This window comes from Elaeis guineensis, chromosome 2 (genome assembly GCF_000442705.2).
Source record: "Elaeis guineensis isolate ETL-2024a chromosome 2, EG11, whole genome shotgun sequence".
In the NCBI taxonomy this organism is placed as follows: domain Eukaryota; kingdom Viridiplantae; phylum Streptophyta; class Magnoliopsida; order Arecales; family Arecaceae; genus Elaeis; species Elaeis guineensis.
Genome location: NC_025994.2, coordinates 63,707,623 through 63,733,227, shown reverse-complemented (window position 1 = coordinate 63,733,227; position 25,605 = coordinate 63,707,623). Strand labels below are relative to the sequence as shown.

Genomic DNA, 25,605 nt, shown 5'->3' with positions numbered 1-25,605 from the left:
GGACGGTGCACCGCGGCGCCGCCCACTCTCCCTCGGCTCCCTCGTCCTCCAACTCCTCTCAGCGGCTTAGGTGAGATCTCTTCTCCTCTCATCTTCCTTTCTTCTTCGTAAGATAGATTTCTGCTTGTAGAACCATGGAGCCACGGAACCATGGCCCCTTCACGGCCGCTAGCACAACCGCTTCCACCTTAGCCTCTGCTCGGTTCCCCCTTCATCTCCCCCACCGCTCCGCCTTGCAATCTCATTTCTCGGACCGAACGACATTCCCCTTGCCTTCTATTCCCTCGCTTCCAAACTTCTCCCTTCCTCCCTCCGCGGTGCCCTCCGAGTTCTCGATCAATCTCACTCCGCCTTCATGACCGGTCCAATCCAAGAAGAAAACTCTGTGATAACAGAAACTGCACCTCCTCGTCTCTCCAGAAGCCGCTTGGGGACGTCCCAACCCACAGCACCCAAAACTCTAATCTCCCCCCCTCCATCCATTTGTTGGTCTAATCATTCGTCCCAGCTTTCATCTTTTACATGTTTTCTGGTTGAGTTAAATCTTCCAGTGATTTTGTATTATGGCTAAGAAAGAGAATATGTTGCAAGGTGATGTTGCTTATCGACTAAAACAGCAGCAGCAGCATGGAGAGAAAGGATAAAGAGACCACGACAGTTTTTGCCACCATTGCGTAATCGTGCATTTACTCCATCTCTTTCTTCACGCACACAATTCCTATTGTTTCTTTGCATTGCCCTGTTTTGGTTCTGTCTGATCTCTTTTTTGGGTCTTTTTGGGATTAGATTTTGTTCTGCTTTGATTCTGTCCAATCTCTTTTTGGGTCTTTTGGGATTAGATTTGGTTCCCTCCCATTTCTTCTTGGATAAGATCACCATTGTAGTTTGCTATCATGGTTGGTTTTTTCTTGTGATAAGATCAACCTTGTTGTTATCCCCACACCGGATCTCCTCCACCCAAATTCCCCAACCCTAAGCACCGGATCAATGCGCTGTTGTCTTGGATTATGCTTCAAAGCAATTGCTGCAGCCCCAGTTCCAGCAACAACCACATCCCATTTAGGTCATGTTTGGGATTGCTGTTGGCAGTGGAGTTTTTGGAGCTTTTGGAAGTAAAGTTTTTGAGAAGTAGAACTTTTAGAAGTGAAGTTTTTACAAAAATCTGTTTGCTGTTTGGTAACTATATTTATAAGATGCTTTAGAACTTTAACATATACTTTTGAAAGCCTATTATATCTCTTGATTTGTGGATCATTACTCTCCATTATTGAAGATCACTAGTAATATGATTGTTAGGTGGAATAAAGTGGGTTAGGGTGGCCCAAGACTCATAAGAGGACCATCCCAGTAGGTCAAATGAGCTACAGTACAGATCACTTTATTCTCCAAGTTATGAGCTGGTTTGAATTATTTCTTGTTGCATATCTTGGTTCTTTTCTGTTGTTAATTTAGCCATTATTGTAGAATTCCAATGGTTTAAATTTTAGGGTTGGATGCACAAGCTTTGGCTTGGGATGGAGTAGTTCTTGGCCAGGAATCATGCCTTTACGTGCATTGGAGCTGTTCGGGACATAAACAGAAGTGAAGGGGACTGAGCATCAGGATTTTTCTAAAATTAACAGCTTTGGTTAGATATGAAATCATTGGATTGCATGGGTGGTTCCAGATTTGATAAGTCTTGGAAAGCACGATCTGATCTCTGATCTGTTTGAGGGTGACTCTATATAGGCATCCTCAGTTTGTTAAATGATAGTGCTCCATGTTTCTATTTTTAAACTGTGCTTCACTGATCTTTTATATAGTTCATCCTGTGCACCCTTTCTTAAGATATGCAAGAACAATCTTTTCTGCTCTCTTTTTTATGCTCTTCTTATTTCATTTGTTCTACCCTCCCCGACTTATGGCCTGTGTGACAGTCTTCTTTTTTTTTTTTTTTGGTAAAGTATGTGACAATTACTTGTAAGCTTTTGCTTGAGCCTATAATGGACTCATGAATAATGAGTAACAAATATGATATTATATTTTCATAGTTTAAATGTTTCTTAGGTTGTAGATATTTAATTACATCATATTTCTATGTATTGTTTGTTATATATTTATATATATTGAAGAGTTGGAAGTTTTATAGATATGGACCTGACAGGTTTTGATTACAGCTCTGATGGTTTATTGGTATGGACCTTACACCCTTCAAGCTGGACATTAACGAACTTTTAGATGAATTCACCAAGGTCCTCACATAGTCTGTTTCATTTTTGCAGTTTTCCTCCTAAATTTACATCTAAATGGTGTTGATTCTGAAAAAACAAAAAAAAAATGCGTTCATGCTTTTAACTGGCAGGGAAACTTTACCACGCTGGCAGATATAAAGAAGATGTGGATGACTAAGAAGTTTTCTTACATCCATGAAGCCAAACCAACGTCCAATTTGGCCTTGTTTATACAATCTCTCTATGCTCATTGCATCAGTATGTTATCATGCTCCTCCCTATTCTCTTGCTATTTCTTAACAGCACGAGTCAGAGCCAAGTTTCAGAAAATAATAATGATATCATGGTTGGAGACTTGAAGGAAGTATACCATATTTGTCTTTTTTCTGTTTTATTGCACTCAGGTTACTATAAATTCTCCTTGGTTGGGGATATTAGTAAAAAGTGAATGGTTACTGTCTTGTGCAGGTCATATGATTTCTACTGGTGTTCTGTCACAGAGATTGGGTGGACTTTATTCCCTTTACTGTCTTTATGAGATTCAACCATACAGACCTCACTTCAAGATTTATTTGTCTCTTGGTATGCTTCGTACTTGGATTTTTTTTTTTTTTTGATTATTCAGTTATATTAACAATTAGAGTTGATTGCTTTAAGCTGATGAGTTATTTATTCCCAACTAAATCTTATGGAGATTGTTAATGCTTCAATTCACAAATGTAAATGCGTAAATTTCGTTCCTATGTATTTGGTGTTGGCAGATAAAGGCATAAGTCATTCTTGGATTTATTCTAACTTACAAAGAAGTCTTTTTACTAGAGACAAATAAATGTTGTCCACTTTTTTATTTTTTAAGGAGATAAAATAAATGCTGTCTTTTGACATATTCCTTTGCTTGTCATTGTTATGCTTGTGATTTGCTTACATCTTATGATCATAAGCAAATTTTCATGAACCTGAATCCTTTTGTTTGCCGGTAAAACTGAATTATTTAGATTGAGGATTGCATGCATTTTTTATGTAACTTTTCACCTCGATTCCTATTTTCCTATTTCTTGTGATAGGAGAGTTAAAGAGGCTAAAAGCTCTGGTTGTTGATGCAAAAGAAAATAATATAGGCATTGTACCTGCTTTAGTCAAAAGAATGCTAGATGGGAATATGTTTTTATTTGGCTTTGTTGATATAGTTGGTGGTTCTATAACTCAGAGAGTTGATGAAATCACAAAGCTACAGAACAGGCGTGCACAGATTGCATGTGAAAAGTAACTCATTCTCCTCCTCCTTCACACACACACACACTCTCTCTCTCTAATACACACACCCAACATTGTTGGGCTCTTCTCTAATATTGTACTGATAGTAGTGTGCAGCTTCTGATTTCTATCTTTTTCATTGGCAGATTATTAGCAAATACTCATATTGAGGACTATCTGCAGATGGACCTTGTAAGTGATTTTATTCTTCAGTAAAATACAAAGAGAGCCTATATTTTAAGCATAACTATAGACAAGAACAATCTGATTATCATACAATTAGGTCCCAAAAGAGTTCAAACATGGGACCAGAATAGCTGATTGGTCAATGCATGCCATCTTGCTAACAATTGTCCGTTATTGATTACTAGAACACTATACTAATACACTGTATCTACCATTTTTATTTATGGATTTGAATGTAAAAGTTTTTCAGTTGTTTGAGCCTAGCTGTCACTATGTATTCATTTGTCAGATTGTGACTTGGTAATTTGGAGTTTTGAGGACCCATGCACTGGACAAGAATGAAGCATCCAAATTTTTGATATTTCAGAAACATGGAAGAGCAAATAAATATAAAAAATTATATAGATGTTCCTTTTAGATACACTTAAAATTTATTGATTCTTGCTGTTGCCTAGTGTTTCCTGAGATATTTATGTCATGGTCCATGTATTTAGTAGACCATTAGATGCATCAGTTACATAGCATTGGATAGCCTAAACACATTATTGACTTGGGGCAAGCACTAAAATTATTAATGTTATGCTACCAAAAGTAGCATTTTTGATAACTTTTGCTTTCAACCTTCTCTTAGCTTACTATTAAATCATCAGAACTTTTTTCCATTTTGTAATCCATCAGCAAAAATCTGTTCTCTGATGTTCTCTATATATCCTTTGTTGCCTTTATAAAATGAATGGTATGGATCTTGTGAAGAGTATGAGCGAGAATTAATAATGTAGACTATTTATAGTTTTCCATGTTGAGCATAGTCTAGTATATACATAATCATAAAATCTCGGTGACTCTGTATTTTTCTTAGTTATATGGATTTTGTATAGACATAGCCCTGGAGTGATACCTTGCTTCTTAGGTGTTAGCCATTGTTCCCATATTGATTGACTTCATACCTTGATGGGTCACTATTTGTCAAGTCTCAAAATACTAGTGGCCATGAAGGGCTAGGATTATGTCAGAACTTCAGCAACCTGTTGTGCAAGATTCCATCATTCTTGAAACCCTATCATCGAACGAGATGTTCTTCACAAGCTTCTTCTCTTTTTCATGTTTCACTGAAACATGCCCAAGATCAGCTGATTAAAACAGCCAGTGAATTCCAGATTTGGAGGTTTTGTTCTTGAACAAACCCTATCATTGTGCCCCGTAACTTGATGATTTCAAGCCAAAATATCAATTTTATTCTGGTCAGTGAGAGAGAAGGAATTAAGCATTTACTGGAGTGATCCAGCCATTATAATACTGTTTAGGGATTGCTGTTGAGTGGTTTTATATATATTGCTGTTTGGGTTGCTGCTCAGATTGTTGGCTGGCAAAATCCAGCTTCCCCCCCCCCTCCATGCCATGGCACTATTCTTGGTGAGCCCAATGACAGTGAGCATTTTCATAGTATTGAATTATCAGTGAGTTAGAGTGTAATTGAGGGTGCCAGGTTTAGGATCTCAGAATTCAAAGGACAATTTAATAGCTTGGAATTTTTTGATTAGTTGTAGGTTTTCTGATGATCAAAAAGGTAGAGCTTGACACCATTGAGCTTGTGGAATATGCTTTCACATGGTAATATGTTATAAGTGAGGCTAGTAAGCAAGAACAGGCAGAAACCAATGTTTTTTCTTCCTCCAATGTGACCCTCCTATGTGATCATGATTGTCTTCTAAGAAAAGTTTGAAGATGCTCCTTTCTGACTATGATAGTCTGCTAAAGAAAAATATGTAATAGGATTCACCTAATTTTCTATATTTTATAAACAGCCAATTGAGGAATGAAGTGGAGAATTGATAAAGATAGTATAGGTGTTTAAAATAAAGAATAAGATGGTGCCAGTAGATTGAGGTGCTTAGATTTCTGTTGCAGATGAGAAGGGAAGCTGAAGGTATTATGGATTGAAATTGTTAGTTAGGACCGTGAATGGCTTGCATAAGACAAGGAGTACCCTTTAGTTGAGACAGGTGGTTGTAACAAGGCCTTGAACCATGGTTCTTAAGTTCTTTAAGATGCTGTTTATCTTGAAACTCCAGTTGCTTGTTCAGCCATACTGTAAGTTTGAACTTATATTATGAATCTTATCTTCGTGTCTAGGACTACATATAACTGAAATATTGCAAATACATCCAAGGGTGTGATTTGATAACTATGTTTAACTTTTGAACATAAGCTAGCATGTCAACTTTGAGTACCTTACAATACAAAAGCTTGGATTATTCCTTTCTATCCTTTTATATTGTTACAGAATATTTGGCATATCTGTTTATCTGCAAATTATTGGTTCTCTTTCTTAAATGTGGCTGATTTTTTTGACCTTGCCCATTCAGCGCACAGAACTGGAGCTGGAAATGCTCAAGAAAATGTCAAGAGAATATGCAAAAGCAAAGGAACTGGCTGTCAAAGGCAATTTCTTTACCCATTTCCTAAACACTTTAATAGCACAGTATCTGAAGAAATTACACGATCAACTGTTTTAGCATATTAAATAAAGTTCTTGTACTTTTGATTGTGTGAAATATTGCACTGCCTAATTTATTAACTAGCAAATACTGCTGGCAAGTTTTAAATGATCTATGAATCTTGTTGACAACGTGAAAAAAGAATCATAAGCCTAACCAAGACACACTTGACTTCTTTAACTTTTTTCAATCTGGATAAGAGTCCATTTCTTGTATTGTTATCTTTTACTTATAGTTGAAATTTGGATTGTTATCTTTCCATTATAATGGAAAATTTTGTTGAGATTTCCTTTTAGTATGGTATTCTAAGAATGAATGGGTTGTTTGCCTCCATGAGAGCCACTATAGCTCACAAAGGTTGACTTAAAATTGTATATTAGTTTTACCTACCCTGGCAATTCTTCTCCAAGGCCATGTTTACAAGGTTTTGCAGTGATGCAATGCAAGGAATGTAATGATTGAGTTGGCATGGATGTGCCATGCTTGTGACTTTTCATGAGGGCTGGATATTGTCATTTGTCACATCGAAGATGTTATCCTGGAGCATTACATTTAATTGTTACTTGACCAAGATTTTGAAACTTCGTTTCAGTCCCCTAGATGAAGCTTGGCAATTTCAGCCGTTTCACTTTGAATTTTAAAGTTCTAGTCTGAATAAGATCTCAAAAAATAGAAAAGCCAGAAAAAAATCAAGGCAAATTATTTCACATCATTTTATTGTATTTTGAATTATTTATGATCATAATTCTGATGTTTGAGTAATCCAGTTCTCTCTATTTATGCACTTTATCTATTCAATAATATCAACTTCAACACAGTTGAAACTATTAAGTTACAAATTGAACAAGAAATAGTATATGTGCAGGACTTTTTTCTATTTCTAATATTTTGAAGAGATAGTGAAGAGAATGACTAGGGCTTCTTGGATAAAAATTTGGAATTTCACTTATTCTTAAGCATAGCCTCGACAAAGTCTTGCCATTTAGTGTTGGAATTTGGGGTTTGATGCATGCGTGTGTTTCAAAACTTCATTTTCTAAACACTACAGCGGAGAGTAAGATTAAAACAATTTTAATCTGAATTATGCATACATAAAAACATAAAACCACATGGATCTATTTCATATGCTAAATTGATATATGCTGAAATTCAGATTTTGATCAAATCACATATCTATTTCGCACTCTTTTTTCAAAACTGGATCTGGAAGAGACGAGGCTCTCTGTTAGCCGCACAAGTATCCGACCTCTACAAGTATCCACTCGGGATCAACTTGAAACATCATCTTTAATCAAAATTTTGGTTCTCCAAAATTTAGCCTGCTGAATCTGAACGAAGTCTGGATCGCGATCAACACTTGATCTTTCTCCTTGATCTTCTTCTCCTCTTCTCTAGAGTTTCTCCTTGCTATGTGCTACTACCAGATGCTAGAAACCAGTAAGAAGAGGCACCCAAACTCCTTTGGACATGGAACTCCTTGGGATGCGCATCCCAAGGAAGGGATGTATAGAACACCCAAGAGAAGAGAAAGGGAGAGGAAGAGAGGGTGTGGGGAGAGCCTTTGGATGTGAGGGGCTGCTGGTTTTGATGCTCAAGGATCTTAGGGGAGGTTTCTTTAAATAGACATAAGGATTGAATCCTATTCAATCTCATAATACAAGTCCTACTTGTATTAGGATTCCTATAACTTAAGTTATGCAATTTACATTAGGAAGTCCATTAGGCGCCAACTATTGGAGCCCTTGCATCCATAAGTAGATACCCTCTTTTGCACCCAAGAGGCACCCCATATGAAAATCAAAAGCCTTTTAATTAATGGACACCCCCAAATTGATCAAATCAAAGTGGCGTCTTTTAATAATTATCAAGGAGATTCATAAGCGACTTGCATCCTTAATTTATACGATTCATAACCTTAGACACCCAATAATTGGAGTCTCATAAATCTTATTCATATAGGTAATTAGCAGGTAATTAAGTTAGAATTAACTTATCAAATAAATAATTCCAACGAAAAAAGGAATTGGGTCTAATCATGTGCTAGCAAGGTTACCATGAACCCAATGGGTTTCTCTAAACCCAATTGACACTTCATAAGCTCAATTACTTATTCCAGGTCTAATTTTTTGTTGTGTGACCTCATAGGTTCAATTCTATCTGATAGTGAGATATACAATGATTTTATCATTGTATCATTGAAATTCTTTTCAATGGATCAGAACAATTTTACTCTAACTCAAAAAGGATTGTCGATCCAGAACAACCCTAGTGAGCTTTCATAATCCACCAGTGACACCTAGCAGTATGTAGTGGCAACCCAATAGAACTGAAATGAATCTCTATGTGTAGTTAACGTGTGATTTAGTCTCTTTATCGTGAGTTCCGACTGGATGGCAGGTCATGGATAAATCGTCAAACCTCAACATCAGTCATATGATAGATTGATTAGCTCAAGTCCAGTTGTGATTTCTATGAAAATTTTTTTCCATCAATCACACTGCTGTGATTACAGACTCTTGGATTTAGCCTCTCAAATCCCATAGGACTACTCTCTGTCAAGGTTGATAGATCTTATTTTGATGTGCATCCCACTCTACAATGGACCAACTGTCGTCAACATCCACTACAAAGGCTCATTGAGATTCATGTTTATGTGTCAAACTCCAGCAGCCTCACTGCGAGTAGCAGTACCATCTCAAGTCAAAGGATCAATCACACAACTACAGCATCGAGACAATCACTGACGATTGAATAGAAATTCAAGTGATCTCTCGTATGGTCACGCTTAATGCTAGTTATTCTCTAACAACCATCCGTACTTGTCGCCCTATATTTTTACATAGTAGATTAGAGATCCATCTATCTCAAAGGAAGCGATTTGTGCGTCAGTCTGTCCGGTTCCATTATCGTCCTCATGATGATCCTATGATCGGGAATATTTAGGAATTAAATACATGTCTCTAATTCTCAACACTTTGAGAATATGTATCGAAGCTAATTCCATGGACGATTCAAGGATACATCACACTTGAATGAAAAAGAAATTATCCTTTTATTGATTATATCAATATATTAAGTACAAAATTGTGTCCTAGATTTATTATAATGTGTCAGTCATATTGGCTTCTAGGACATACATCAAATAATCTTCTACTTGGACTAAAGTCAATTGGCTACAAATCTAAGTCTCATCTTTTCAAAGTGGACTTTCATTTTCGGTTGGCTCAACTGCTTAGTTAGTGGGTCTGCTACGTTATCTGCAGAGTTTACTCTTCGCACCTCAACATGAGGTAGTCGCGTACACTGCTGCTCTATGTGTTTGGACTTCTTGTGAGATCTTGAGCTCCTTAGCAAGGGCTATGGTGCCATTGTCTTTGCAGTACTGTGTTATGGCATGACATCCAGTTTTATAACTAACATTAGAGTCAAAATTTATCCTACACATCTACAGCATATTCAGCCTCCATTGATCGTATATTCAGAATCCTTCTAATATATCGAATAAGAATACACCCTCAACTCGTAACTCAGAATCCCCTTCAAAGATCAAGAACAAGTCCTTAGTCCTTCTTAAGTACTTAAGGATATTCTTTATAGCTATCCAGTGCTCCTCGCTTGGATTCGATTGATACCTGCTTGTGACACTCACAACAAGGGCAATATCAGGTCGAGTACATAGCATGGCGTATATGAGGCTCCCTATAGCCGAGGCGTAAGGAATTCTACTCATATACTGTACCTCTCAGATGTGGTCAAACACATGTCTTGGAGAGACTAATACCATGCCTAAGAGATAAGAGACCTCTCTCGAAGTTTTTCATGCTGAATCTCTTTAGCACCTTCTCTATGTACAGCTTTTATGACAGGTCAAGCATCCATTTAGATTTATCCTTATAGACTTTTATTCCGAGAATATAAGATGTCTCTCCTAGATCTTTCATGGAGAATTCTTTGGACAACTATCTTTTGACCGTGGTCAACATGGGAATATTATTCCTAATGAGGAGAATATCATCCACGTACAGTACGAGGAAGGTGATTGCACTTTCACTGACTTTTTTGTATACACAGTTTCTCTTCATTTTTGATGAAATCAAACGATTTGATTGCCTTATCAAAACGATAGTTCCAACTCTAAGAAGCCTGCTTTAATCCGTATATGGATCTCTGCAGCTTGCAGACTCTGTGATCATCATCACCAGATGTGAAACTTATAAGCTGCTCTATATAGATATCTTCCTCAAGATATTCATTCAGAAAAGCAGTTTTCATATCCATCTGTCAGATTTCATAATCATAGTAAGCTGTAAAAGCAAGCAAAGTGCGGATGGATTTCAGTATGCCTACGGGCGAGAAAATTTTCTGATAGTTAATGTCCTCGCACTAACTATAATCTTTAGCTACAAACCTAACTTTATAGGTCTCTACCTTACCATCTGCACCTATCTTCCTTTTATAGATTCATTTACATCCAATAGGTACAATACCTTCAGGTGGATCCACTAAAGTCAAGACTTGGTTCGAGTGTATTGAGTCAATTTTTGACTTCATAGCATCTAATCATTTTTCGAAATCGATATCAGACATCGTCTCGTCAAAGGTATTGGGATCATCACCATGGCCCCTATCTCTTATAAGGAACATTTCCTTTACTTCCTCCGTAAACATACCCATGTACCTTTTAGGAGGTCGGAAGACCCTGCTATATCTATTAGGTGGCAGAGGAACATCAACTATTGGCTCATAGACTATGGGTTCCTGAGGATCTATAGCTCTAGACTCTTCAGAGATCTTCTCTCCAAGTTCCACTAACGTTCTACTGCCGCCATCCTGGATAAACTATTTTTTCAAGAACATGGCATTTCGACTCACAATCACATTATGGTCTTATGGAAAGTAGTAGTATCCCATGAATTCTTTTGGATATCCTATAAAGCGAGCTATAATAGATCTATCCTCTAACTTTTTTGCCATCTGTCTCTTGACATAGGCCGGACATCCTCAAGTCTTAAGATAATTCAGACTCGGCTTATTACCGAACCATATCTCATACGGTGTGGTAGGAACGACTTTGAAGGAACCCTATTCAACAATGAATGAAAGTTAATAAGACATGTCCCTAAAGAAATAAAGGTAGATCAGTGAAGCTCATCATAGATCTGATCATATCCTATAGGGTCCTGTTCCTGTTCCTCTTTTCGGATACCCCATTGAGTTGAGGTGTTCCAGGGGGGTCCACTGAGAGACTGTCGTTGTCCTTAAGATATCTCAGAAATTTTCAACTAAGGTATTCACCTCCTCGATCAGATCGAAGAACTTTAACGGATTTGCTTGTCTGCTTTTCTACTTCATGTCTGAATTCTTGGAATTTTCAAAAGCCTCAGATTTGTGTTTCATGAGATACACATATTCATACCTAGACAGATCATCGGTAAAGGTAATGAAGTAGCTGTAACACCCCTGGCCTGCACATCAAATGGCCCACACACATTGGTGTGTACCAGGACAAGTAACTCTGTGGCTCTTTCTCCATGTCCTACAAAAGATAATTTGGCCATTTTTCTTCGAAGGTAGGATTCACAAGCTGGATACGACTCTGGATTAAGAGAGCTAAGGATCCCATCCTTTTCCAGTCTGTTTATCCTATCCTCTCCAATATGGTCTAGTCTAGGTGCCACAAGTACTTTGATTAATCTCCTCTCTGGGTCTCTTTTAACCTACGGCACTTTCTATTTGCTCGTTTAGGTTCACATTCGCATCAACATGCAAATGATAAAGACTGTCAATTAAAAGACCTCGTGCAACTAATTTGTTTCGTAAATAAATGGAACAAAAGTTTTTATTGAAAAAAATTTCATAACCTTTCTGTGCTAGTCCAATATGGAAATTAAATTCCGACTAGTTACAGGAACATAATAACAGTCTTTTAAATCTAATCTAACACTAGACAGTAATCGAAGAGGGTAAGTGCCAACGGCCTCTGCAGCAATCTTTGCTCCATTGCCGATCCGAAGGATTATGTCACCTTCTCTCAATCTCCTACTTCTATCAGACCCTGTATAGAGGTACATTGAGCACTCGAGCCAAGGTCTAATATCCAACTAGAAGTAGAAGAAATCGTGAGGTTAGATTCTATTACGAGCATACCTTCGAAAGGTTTGTCATCCTTTCTAGTCTTTAGGCTCTCCAGGTATTTAGGACAGTTCCTCCTCCAGTGGCCTTCAACATGACAGTGAAAATACTTTCCCTTTGCCTCAGCCACCTTTGGACCATCCTTCTTTGACTTGCTCTCTCTCTTTTGCTTTGCAGATTTAGCCTTCTTCCTTCCAACAGACTTTTCTTAGAAGTTCACTCCACAGCGAGAACAGTATTTCTTGAACTCTTCAAAGTACCCTCCGTTGTGACCAACATGTTGACAAGTTCGGGAATAGTGCAATCAAGTTTGGTCATATGAAAATTCACGATGAATTGACTATATGAACTGGTAAGGGATTGAAGAATCAGATCCATCTACAATTTTTTTTGCATATGAAGCCCAAGCTTCCTAAGCTCCTCAATGTCTTGGATCACTGTCATACAGTGCTCATGGATAGATTGCCCCTCGTGCATTTTGAGGTTGAAGAATCTCTTGAATACTTAGAAGGCGCAGTACGGCTTTGCTCACCATACAACTCTTGTAGGTGAGTGATCATAGTCCGGACAGTGGGCATATGCTCGTGCTGGCTTTGCAACTCGTTTGACATGGATGCCGGCACATAACATTTGACCCGACTGTCTTCATCCGTCCACTTCTCAAAGGCAGCTCTTTGCTCAGCAGTAGGACGGTTTGGTAACACAATAGGATCCTGGTCGAGAACATGACTTAACTTTTCTGAGGTTAGGACAATCTTGAGGTTTGTGAGCCAGTCTTTGTAATTATTACCAGTCAAACGATTGGTTTCGAGGATGCGAGCTAGAGGGTTTGAGGCTGACATGATGGTTTAACTGCGAGAGTAGAGATTCAAGTTAAACTTTTGTACTTAATATTTTAATTTGCTTTTAGGGATTTTAAGATGTAAATAATGACTCCCACTAATTTTTTGGATCCCTCTACTCTCCTGGAAGGAAACGAAAACTCTAACGCGACAAAGGATTCCTAGTGGGTGCTGCAGTCCCACCGATGACATGCACCTCACCTAACAGTTATTGGTAACATGCATACCGATGTGTAGGCAACTCTTTGCCCGGATGCTTCACTAAGCATGTTGCAGTCACTTGGTCTCTAAGTCATGTGAGCTCACCTAACAGTTATTGTCCATACTTTTTAGTTAAACCCGACCCACCATTCACAAGCAGGTGCAAGACCATCATTAGGTTCTTCACCTAACAGTTATGGACCCAACCCCATCCCTACCCTGGAGCAACTCCTTGCTAATAGAGTGGTGTGTTCTCGATACAACTAACCATTGTGATCAGTCAAAAACAATCAATGCCGGTAACACGCCCGCACATCTACAATAGTGGAAGACCTACAGACTTAATATTTGTGGAGAGGTTTGGGTTTAGGTCTCATTTAATCAGTCATCATATGACTGATCTAACTGGCATGGGCTAAATCAAACCGTTAAGAAATCTAATTCAAGACTCAATTTTCTAAATTGGCCAGGTAAGTGGAGAATGATGGGGGTCCCTCTGTTGCCTTCTTAGACACCAATGAATTGGTCAGGTCGGCTAACGGAACAATTAAATAATCACGTCTTATTAACTTGCCTTAGACATCAATAGGTCGATTGATCAGAATTGGTTAGCTCAAGCGAATCGGGCTCAAACCAACGAGCCAAATTAGGTCCTTAAATTAATCGATTCTACATATGGGACTCAATCGATTTGATTAACAACAATTGTATGATTATTAACTTAATTGATCTAACTCAATTCAATATTTAACTCAATTTGATCAATTATTTAATCGAATTAGATCCATATGACTCAAATCAAAAATCTTAGATGTAATCTTATTACATGACATAATTTTTGATTTTTCTATGACCAAAACTCTCATGCACAAACATAAATTTTAGATTCTAAAATCATATTTCAGATTTAAATTTTTTGCATAAAAATAAGTTTTAAAACATGAAAATAATTTTTAGATTTTAACATACAAATATATATCATATATATGCATGTATAATTAGATCTAAACAAAATTTCAGATCTAAGCATGATATCATATATCTCATATATTAATCATGAATGAGATTAGAAATAAATTTATGATTTAAATATGCAATCATATATCACATATATGAATCAAAATTCAGATTATAAAAAAATTTCAGATTTCATGTATGCATCTATATTTTACATGAATATTAACTAGAACTCTTTTTAGATCAAAATTCAGATCTATGCATGTAACAACATATCAACTATATATTCTAAAACTAAATCTAAAATTAAATTTCAGATTTGAAAATCCATCCATACATCTTATGTATCAAAAAAAAAATTAATTTTAAAATCTTTTCAAAAATATGTATATCAAAATTCAGCATATGAAAATTTGTGGCTCTGATACCACTGTTGGAATTCGGGGTTTGGTGCATATATGTTGTTTCAAAACTTCATTTCCTAAACACCACGGCGAAGAATAAGATTAAAATAATTTTAATCTGAATTATGTATGCATAAAAATATAAAATTACATGGATCTATTTCATATGCTGAAATTGATATATACTGAAATTCAGATTGTGATCAAATCACATACTTGTTTCGCAATCTCTTTCTTCAAAACTGGATCTGGAAGAGATGAGGCTCTCTGTTAGCCACACAAGTGTCCGGTCTCTACGAGTATCCACTCAGGATCAGTCTGGAACAATCCTCTTTAATCTGAATTTTGGTTCTCCAAAATTCAATCTGCTAAATCTGAATGAAGTCTGGATCGCGATCAACACTTGATCTTTCTCCTTGATCTTCTTCTTCTCCTTTTCTCTAGAGTTTTTTCTTGCTATGTGTTGCTACCAGATGCTAGAAATCAGCAAGAAAGAGGTACCCAAATCCTTTGGACGTGGAACTCCTTGGGATGCGCATCCAAGGAAGGGGTGTATAGAACACCCAAGAGAAGAGAAAGGGAGAGGAAGAGAGGGTGTGGGGAGAGTCTTTGGGTGTGAGGGGCTGCTGGTTTTGATGCTCAAGGGATTTTATGGAAGGTCTCTTTAAATAGGCATAAGGATTGAATCCTATTCAATCTCATAATATAAGTCCTACTTGCATTAGGATTTCTATTAACTTAAGTTATCCAACTTACATTAGGAAGCCTATTAGGCGCCAACTATTGGAGTCCTTGCACCATAATTAGACATCCTCTTTTGCACCCAAAAGACACTCCATATGAAAATCAAAGGTTCTTTAATTAATGGACACGCCCAAATTGATCAAATCAAAGTGGCGTCCCATAATAACTATCAAGAAGATTCATAAGCGACTTGCACCCTTAATTTATATGATCCATAACCTTAGACATCCAACAATTGGAGTCTCATGAATCTTATTCATGTAGGTAATTAGCAGGTAATTAAGTTAGAATTAACTTATCAAATAAGTAATCTCAACGGAAAGAGGAATTGGGTCCAACCATGTGCTAGCAAGGTTACCATGAATCCAATGGGTTTCTCTAAACCTAATTGACACTTCAGAAGCTCAATTACTTATTCCAGTCCTAATTTCTTTGTTGTGTGACCTAATAGGTTTAATTCTATCTGGTAGTGAGATATATAATGATCTCTATTATTGTATCATTAAAATTCTTTTCAATGGGTTGGAATAATTTCACTTTAACTCAACAAGGATTGTCGATCTAGAACAATCCTAGTGAGCTCTCACAATCCACCAGTGATACCTAGCAGTATGTAGTGGCAATCCAGTAGAACTGAAATGAATCTCTAGGTGTAGTTAACGTGTGATTTAGTTTCTCTATCATGAGTTCCGACTAGATGGCAGGTCATGGATAAATCATCAAACTCAACATCGGTCATATGATAGATTGATTAGCTCAAGTCCAGTTGTGACTTCTATGAAAATTCTTTTTCATCAATCATACTGTTGTGGCCACACTCTTGAACTCAGCCTCTCAAATTTATAGGACTACTCTCTATCAAAATCGATAGATCCTATCTTGATGCGCACCCCACTCCTACAGTGGATCAACTGTAGCCAACATTCACTATAAGGGCTCATTGAGATCCATGTTTGTGTCAATCAAACTCCAGCAGCCTCATTGCGAGTAGCAGTACCATCTTAAGTCAAAGGATCAGTCACACAACTACAGCATCGAGACAATCACTGACGATTGAATAGAAATCCAAGTGATTTCTTGTATAGTCACGCTCAGTGCTAGTTGTTCTCTAACAACCATCCGCACTTGTCGCTCTGTGTCTCTACACAGTAGATTAGAGATCCATCTATCTCGAAGGAAGCGATTTGTGCGTCAGTCTGTTCGGATCCATCATTGTCTTCATGATGATCCTATGATCGGGAGCATTTAGGAATTAAATATGTCTCTAATTCTCAACACTTTGAGAATATGTATCGAAGTTAATTTCATGGACGATTTAAGGATACATTACACTTGAATGAAAAAGAAATTATCCTTTTATTGATCATATCAATATATTAAGTACAAAATTGTATCCTAGATTTATTATAATGTGTTAGCAATATTGGCTTCTAGGACATACATTTTGTTGTGCAAGGTTCCATCGCATATTTGGTGAGACCCTGAGAGAGATTGGTAGCCGAAGAGGACTCGATGAGATTCTGAGAGAGGATGGTAGCCGAGGGGATTCGGTGAGGTAGCCGAGGGGGTTCGGTGGGACTCTGGAAGAGGATGGTAGCTGAGGGGTTCGGTGAGGTAGCCGAAGAGGACTCGGTGAGACTCTAAAAGAGCATGGTAGCTGAGGGGGTTCGGTGAGACTCAGGCTGGGGTTGGTAGCCGAAGGTAGCTGATGAATTGGTAACAATTATGGGAGTTGATAAGGAGGGTCGACTAGTATCTGGTTGGTACGATTAAATGGGTCTAACCGTCCAGCCTGCTGATTGAGGGTGATCTAGCTTGATGCGGATCAACTCAGGTGTGAAGCCTCTGTGCCTAGTGGATAAAGGCTAATAAACTCTGCCTTCCAATGGGCATTTCCTTTTGGGAAGCTGGTTAGGGGCTACGGTCTTAACACGTGGTATCAGAACGAGGTTGCAGGTTTGAAACTTGGTAGGCCCTCAGAGTGTTAAAAAAAAATATCGTTGGGGAGAGGAATTGTTGTGCAGGTTCCAGCGCACATTTGGTGAGATCCAGGGAGAGGTTGGTAGTCGAAAAGGACTCGGTGAGACTCTGGGAGAGGATGGTAGCCGAGAGGATTCGGTGAGGTAGCCGAAGAGAACTCGGTGAGACTCTGGAAGAAGATGGTAGCCGAGGGGGTTCGGTGAGACTCAGACTGGGGTAGCCGAAGGTGGTTGAGTATTGGCAGCAATTATGGGAGTCGATAAGGAGGGTCGACTAGTGCTTGGTTGGTAAGATTAAATGGGTCTAACCGCCCAGCTTGCTGATTGAGGGTGATCTAGCTTGATACGGGTCAACTCAGGTGTGAAGCCTCTGTGTCTAGTGGATAAAGGCTAATAAACTCCGCCTTTCAATGGGTATTTGCCTTTTGAAAAGTTGGTTAGGGGCTACGGTCTTAACATGTGGTATTAGAACGAGGTTGCAGGTTTGAAACTCGGTAGGCCCTCAGAGTATTAAAAAAAAAATATCGCTGGAGAGGAATTGTTGTGCAAGGTTCCAGCGCACATTTAGTGAGATCCAGGGAGAGGTTGGTAGTCGAAGAGGACTCGGTGAGACTCTGGGATAGAATGGTAGTCGAGGGGGTTCGGTGAGGTAGCCGAAGAGGTTCGGTGAGACTCTGGAAGGGGATGGTAGCTGAGGGAGTTTGGTGAGATAGCCAAAGAGAACTCGGTGAGACTCTGGAAGAAGATGGTAGCCGAGGGGGTTCGGTGAGACTCAGGCTGGCGTTGGTAGCCGAAGGTGGTTGGTGTATTGGCAGCAATTATGGAAGTCGATAAGGAGGGTCGACTAGTGCTGGTTGGTAAGATTAAATGGGTCTAACCACCCAGCCTGCTGAATGAGGGTGATCTAGCTTGATGTGGGTCAACTTAGGTGTGAAACCCCTGTGCCTAGTGGATAAAGACTAATAAACCCCGTCTCTCAATGGGCATTTGCCTTTTGGGAAGTTGGTTAGGGGCTACGGTCTTAACACATCTAACATTTAGAACATAGTTGATTAATGGGTAACAAGAACCAAAATGGTGCAATCCCACCTTCATGTCTAGTTAAGAAAAAGCAGTTTAATTTGCTGACAGTTTATACTGTGATGTGAAAATATGTCCATGCTTCCATAAGGTGTTTTAAGCACTTAAATCATGAAGCCATGCCAACCCTTTGTTCAAATATAATAACCTTTTAGTTGTCTTAGGATTTATACTTAAAACTTCGGACAGAATATCTTTTATCCTTTAAAAGAAATGACAGTAGATTTACTGATGCATTAGATTAAAAAGACAGATTAGAAGTTGACAGATGCTTAATATATGAACCAGATTCAGTTTTTGTAATCAGATTTTTTGTTTGAACTTTGAATTCTATTCATAATCAGATAAGCAGGATCTCTAGAGAGTAGAGAGTCTTTATCAACAGTCCTATCACCCCCCCCCCCCCAACAAAAAAAAGGCAATAACAATTTCAATTAGTTTCAGCGGAAACTAGCTGAAATTGAACAAAACCAAAAATTTCAGTCAATTTCTGATCAGTCTTGGTTGAAATTGGTTCATTTTGATTGACATATGGATTTTAGCTTAAAATCTTGTAATGGACATGTTCTTAACACGGCAAAACATTGACTAGGGATATTGTTATACCATCCGTTAGGATATGCATTATGGATAATTAGTTTTTGCTACTTAAATTGCTTCCTCTGAAAGATAGATAAAAACAATTTGATGTTTGCTAACCAAGACAGGAATACTTGGTTGACTACATTCTTTGGGTAATCCCCAATCCCTGTGGTTGAAATGTTGGTGTCAACAGCAACTAGCTTGCACTTTTGATTTATTTAATCCACTTGTGCTGAAGCTTTGTAGGCAATGCAGAGTCCTTAGTTTTTTATTTTTATTTTTATTTCTTAAATTAAGATGAATATTGATCACATACATTTGGTTAAGACAGGAATACTTGGTTGACTACATTCTTTGGGTTAAGCTATCCCCATGGCTGAAACATTGGTGTCAAACAGCAACTAGGTTGCACTTTTGAGTTATTTAATCCACTTGTGCTGAAACTTTCAAGGCAATGCACATAGCCCTGAGTTGTTGTTGTTGTTGTTTTTTTTTTTTTTTATATAAATTTTAAATAATAAATTAATTTAACTAAAAGGAACATCGATCAGATACATTTGGTGAATAATTTAGTTATAAGTCAACATGGTGAAGAAGACCTTGTTGGTCAAGATGGATAACCTTGCTAGTTGGTGTTGAATAAATCAAAACTTCCTGTTGGTCATTATTAGAAACCAGAATCATTTTCCATGTTTTAATAATTCCATCCACTTGATCTTCTTAAATTCCGATTAGTAGTGGACAATTTGACAATACATACATAATAATGGAGGAGGCGGTGAGTTTACCTTGGTTCTTATTTCTATGGTCTACTGAGACAAAGTTTGAAAGGTCTTACTCCAACTAGCGACCCAGCTAAAAAAAGCCATGAAACAGAAGTAGCATCATAGCCTTGGGATTGCATTAATTGTATAAGCATGCTCCCTCAAGCTAGTCAGCAACCAAAAAAAGGGACACCATACAAATGGCATTGGGAGGTAGAATGCTCAGTTGTGGTTGGGTAGGGCCCGGCAAAAGTTGGTAGTGGCAAAGGAGAAGACCAAGTTGAGTCCTGAGAGTCTTAGTTTGCCATGGTTAGCAACAAGAACTATTTGCACTACTAAAATTTTGGAATGTGAAGATCAAAATCATGGTGATGTTGAAGAAAATATGAAAATAAACTTAAAGCTCTTAAGGTAGCATTGAGGTACCAAAGGACCACCATGATTGTAGAGAAGAAAAACAAAGCCATTTATATGGACATTAAGATAAAACATAGCAAGATGGTGATAAAAAATGAATAAATAATACATATAGATATATTTGGCTACACTCGAGTGAATCTCCATTCAGATTTGATAAGGCTTTTAGATTGGATGATAGGGGTCCCATATTGATGACTGAGTATGCACACACACATGCATGCGCGCACACACACACATAGATCCAATGAGAATATATATATGTATTTATGTATGTCGGTCGGTCAGTCGGTCAGTATGTATGTATCTGTCTACAAGAGTGAGTGTGTGTGTGTACATGTATATATATATACACACACATATACATATACACACATATACATGTATATAGGTATATATATATATATAGATAGATAGATAGATAGATACATATATATATATCTATACATACATATACACATACATATACACACACATCTACCTACACACACACACACACACATACACACATACACACACACACACACACACACACACACACACACACACATACACATATACATATCCATATGTACATATACACATACATATACACATACACATATACACATATACATATACATATTTACACACACACACACACACACACACACACACACACATATATATATATATATATATATATATATGTATACATATATAGTTAGGCTAGAATCAGGTCGACCAAATTTGGATTTAGATCCGGTCAGATCAAAACTATATAATAGAGTTTCAGATCAAAACTCAATAATAGAGTTTTTACATCAATGATTTAAGCCGTTGAATGTGATCTGCTATCTCGAAACTGCTTGCACATAAAAAAATCATATTATTTGGACCCCTTAGACTATGTATCAAGTAGTCAAAAATTGGACAACATAAATAAAATTGAATTAGATGTATTTTTTGGTCACTTGATGCAAATGCTAGAAGTCTTCAAATCATATGATTTTTTTGTCAGTAGTTTTGAGGTAGTAGATCACATCCAAAAGATTTGGATCATTCATGTAGAACCCCTATTGTTCAGTTTAGATATGACTGGATCTGAATCCAAATCCAATCGACCTTATCTAAGTCTGCCCCTATATATATATATATATATATATATATATATATATATATATATATATATACATGCATACATATATTCGATTTAGATATATCCAGATTTGAGTACAGATACACTCATGTATCCTAATCTATCTATATATATATATGTATGTATGTTTGTGTACCTATATATCTATATGTGTGTGTGTACAAGATTTTACATCCTAGCAGGATAGGGGGTGTCGTGGCTATCCCATTCTGTTTCTGTAAGAAAATACGACTAGGATGGGATCGAGACTTCAAATCCCATCCATACAGGGAGAGAAGAAAAAAGAGAAAAGAAAGAAAGCAAGATGAAGAAGGGGAAAAGTTGAAAGGAAAGAAGAAAAATGAAAGAAGGGAGGAAGAAGAAAAGAAAAAAAAGGAAAAAAGGAAGAAAGGAAAGAGAAAGAAGAAAAAAAAGAAAAACAAGAAAGGAAATGAAAAGGAAAAGAAAGGAAGACGAAGGGAAAGAAAGGAAGGTAGAAGAAAAAGACAAAAAGAAGGAATGAAAAAAAGAAAGAAGTAAAGAAAGAAAAGGAGGGGGAGAGATGAAAATATCTATCCCGACAATTGTCGGGATGGTATGAGACAGGCGGCATCTTGTCCCTTAGAGATACCGGGACACCTTTGTCCCACAAGATTGAAAACTTTGTGTGTGTTTGTGTATGTACATACAAACATACATATATATGTATGTATATACATACATTACATACATACATACATACATACATACATACATACATATATAATATATATATATATATATATATATATATATATATATAATGTATGTATGTATATGTACATATATGTACGTATATGTACGTATGTATATACATATGTATATATATATTCATATATATGTATATGTATATATATGAGATGGACCATGCTCCTCGTGAGAGATGTTATCTACTCTCAAATCAAACCAAAAAATTACATATTTTGGTGGTCTTCATTGCACATGATAAAGCATCGAAATGAGAATCCATCTTATTAATCACAATCTAACATGTTAAAACATATATAGATTGAAAATTAATAAATTTTAATGCTTAGATTGTGGTAATACATAGTGTCATATCATTTTAACTATTTATGTTTGTGCTTAATGCATGGGTTAGAGATCATCAAAATATATGATTGTTAATTTCTATGCATTTTTGGTGGTATAGATCATGGTATAAATCATGGACTAATGAGCTCAACCTGTGTACATGATAACCTCAAATCATGCAGAGCAACACTGAGTGTATACAGCATACCGTAATTTCATGAAGCCCATTTGAGAACATCAAGCTTTTAACAGGCTTGTAGCAAAATTTTCAATGTGTCTGGTACTGACTATAAGGCGCAGGTACCTTAAGGCAGTTTGAGGTTTTAAAGCCTATGACTGATCTTAGGCTGTAATGAGTAGCTGAAAAGGATTGGCAGCTGCACCATAATTCGTGAAGTTTGCAGTGCTTCTTCAGTAGTAAAAGTTTGTTGTACTCGCACTCATCTCAGGGCTTCTTGGATCTGGAACAGAGGAGGTAGAAGTGGAAAGCTCCTTTCCCATCAATCTGCAGAAATGAACGTTGCCCGTTATGTGTAGCAAAAGCATAATAGAGCAAAACTATTGTTTGATCGAACTGTCTGTCAGAATTACTTCATGTTAAATTGGAATAAAACCTCTAGACTATTTAATCATACTGTCATAAAATCTTCAACATCTGCTTGTCAGTCTGTTAATTGGGCAGCCTTACCCATCCTACAATTCCACCATGCAAAACTGCATGTCACAGGACATAATCCTACCAGCTTCTGACATTATTTATCTTTTGCAACATGGCTTGTAAAGTTCCAACATCATTCTTGCTATCTGTTTTTGTTAGGGTAAATCCTTTTTATCGGATCAACAAAGCTGACTTTGTTTTTACCACTAGTTTATATACCTCCAAGTACCTTCTTCTTTAATGATGTATTTATTTTATTGTCTTTTCCTGTTTAAAGAGGCTAGCCGTGTGGTGGAAGTTGACGACATCAAGCATATAGCAGAACATGACAAAATGGTGGGGGACATGGTAGAGGAGATTGTGAAGGAATGGGATACTCAAAAAGAAGCATTTTATAAACAGACAGGAATTAACCATCAGAATGAAATTGTGGCAGTTAAAGTTTTGATGAGATAGAACACCTGTTGAATGAATAAGTGCATCTAGTATACCTGCTATCAGCTGATTTTACTGACTGTATATTTGCTCAGCACCAGCAAGTGACAGTTGTTAAGTGCTCATGGCTAGCCGCTTGTTCAAAGCCTCTATTCATATCAACAGGTACCTATTGAACACCTTTTCTAATCTTACCATTTTGTCTGTAATTGGTTTTACTAGACCAATCTATCATTTTAGTTTTTGCAAGTATTTATCCTTGGAATCTACGGCCATTTTCTGTTTGAATAGACACCGATTTAGCTAAGTGGTCTCTATATGACAGCCATTGTTGATTTGTAATTACCAAAGACACTGGACACTTCAGATAATATCTTTATATAATAATTGCTGTATCGAGATATGTTACGTCCCCTATGATATGCATCTCTGGTCTTAGCCACCTTTGCTATTTAATGTTTTGTCATCTCTGAAAAAAAATCTTTAATCATTAGTTGACACCCAAATTTTGAGTGATGATCTTAGTGTTTACCTGACTAAGCTATTTAGCAGCGTGCATGTTCACTAAAAATTTCTCAAATGTTCAAAATAGGCCACGAATTTTAAGTTCTCTGTATGATTGGGGAGCGTATACCTCTGAGCTACCAATGGAGGAAAAAAGGGGCGTATGCTTCAGCATATGGTTTGGAGCCATGAGAAAGTTACAAGCTGCTCTCCATCTTAGCTACCTTGTGTCATACACAAGACCATGGTCATAGAGGGGATGAAGCTATACCTTTTGAGACATGGTATGGGTCCACTGCAATCTTATGTCTGTGATGGGCATCGAGCCATTTAGTCCAGTGCATTGAATAGCTTTCTGGCTGTTCCAAGAAAGACATTTGTTGAATGCATGTCTAAAGGGTCTCTGAATCTCTTCTTAATATGTAGTGTAATTTCAAGAATGAAAACATTGGAAGAATTGGCAGCATCTGGAAAAATTTGTTAGGTGTACATATCCTTCAGCAAAGGTTACAGCTGTGTGCTTCAATTGTATATTTTCTTGTCGTCGCATTGCAGTTCCTTCTCCTAACTCTGAAGGACTTTTCTCATATATCATTGTGAAATTACACCATGAAGTTACATGGACATCCTAGATTTATTTTGAATAAATACCTAAATCAAAAGATGGTTAAAAAAAGACCAGGAGAAAAAGATGATATTGATGTCAAGATTCATAAGTTTGACTTTTGTATATTGATATTGGTATGCACATTTAATTTTTTCGGTATGCACATTTATCTGGTGGGAAGGGATGCAACTGCACTTTTTTAAAAAATATGTCCGTAGTCATTTTGAATTGATATGGATCATGCATTAGATATAGTAATAACTAGGCCATTATAATAGTCCAAATAGCAGATTCACCTGTTATATTATAATATCTATTTATATTTTAAATGAATATGAACAGAACTTTGGAAATTTACAATGTGTATTGTTATATGAAATTTTTGTAAGTAACTAAGACTCAATTATATTTGCTGAATGAAAAATGTACTAAAAGGATAATCTCTTATAAATATAGAAGTAAGGGTTTTGTTATGGTGCTCTAAAATTCTTTTTAGTTTTTTTATCACTAGCATTTTTTTGAATGTTCGGTTTAAGATAGATGGCATTGATTTATCTACCATAGTCGGTTTTAACCAGTTATGTTACTGGCGTGGTAAATGATTTGAATTGCATAGATATTTTTGTACCTAAAGAGATAGCAAGTTCCTTGCATCCTCACCATGTTTAGCATCTGACGTTACCGTACTTCCCCTCTTTAATGGACTCTTCTGATCATCGAGGTCATTGTCGAAGGCGGCGATGCAGGGGACAAGGCATTCATCATGATCGACAAGGTGGCGGTGGGCCCCATGATTCGGGCAATTACATGGGGTTCGGATAAGGGTGGCAATTCGTGTTCATGTGTTGTAATCATGTAGATACAATTTGACACGAACATGATTATGGAGAACAACATGATTACGATACCAACATGATTATGGAGACTACGAATATGACATGATTAATAAATGTGTCAGAA

At 37.1% G+C, this 25,605-nt stretch overlaps 1 protein-coding gene across 15 annotated transcripts; it reads left to right on the top strand.

Moving 5' to 3' along the window:
• On the top strand, positions 1–25,605 carry LOC105035510 (uncharacterized). 15 transcript variants are annotated; one of them, XR_012138570.1, is made up of 10 exons: positions 27–70; positions 1,297–1,627; positions 2,157–2,231; positions 2,342–2,468; positions 2,679–2,792; positions 3,275–3,473; positions 3,611–3,656; positions 6,017–6,092; positions 23,377–23,699; positions 25,367–25,605. XR_012138570.1 is itself a non-coding variant. In XM_073251799.1 (8 exons), the coding sequence occupies exons 2-8, from the start codon at positions 2,175–2,177 to the stop codon at positions 23,553–23,555; spliced, it is 798 nt and encodes a 265-aa protein (XP_073107900.1). In that variant the 5' UTR covers positions 26–70; positions 1,297–2,174; the 3' UTR covers positions 23,556–23,929. The 15 variants fall into 15 exon arrangements, 1 of the variants encoding a protein (XP_073107900.1); XR_012138568.1 differs by having other exon boundaries at positions 2,144–2,231; XR_012138569.1 differs by having other exon boundaries at positions 1,297–1,714.

What these genes read in the sequence shown, in the direction of transcription:
- LOC105035510 (XM_073251799.1), top strand. Translation starts at nt 2,175, where the DNA reads ATGGACCTTACACCCTTCAAGCTGGACATTAACGAACTTTTAGATGAA. An exon ending in GCACAGATTGCATGTGAAAA is followed by an intron (nt 3,474 to 3,610) that starts GTAACTCATTCT and finishes TTTCATTGGCAG; the next exon opens with ATTATTAGCAAATACTCATA. An exon ending in ACTATCTGCAGATGGACCTT is followed by an intron (nt 3,657 to 6,016) that starts GTAAGTGATTTT and finishes TTGCCCATTCAG; the next exon opens with CGCACAGAACTGGAGCTGGA.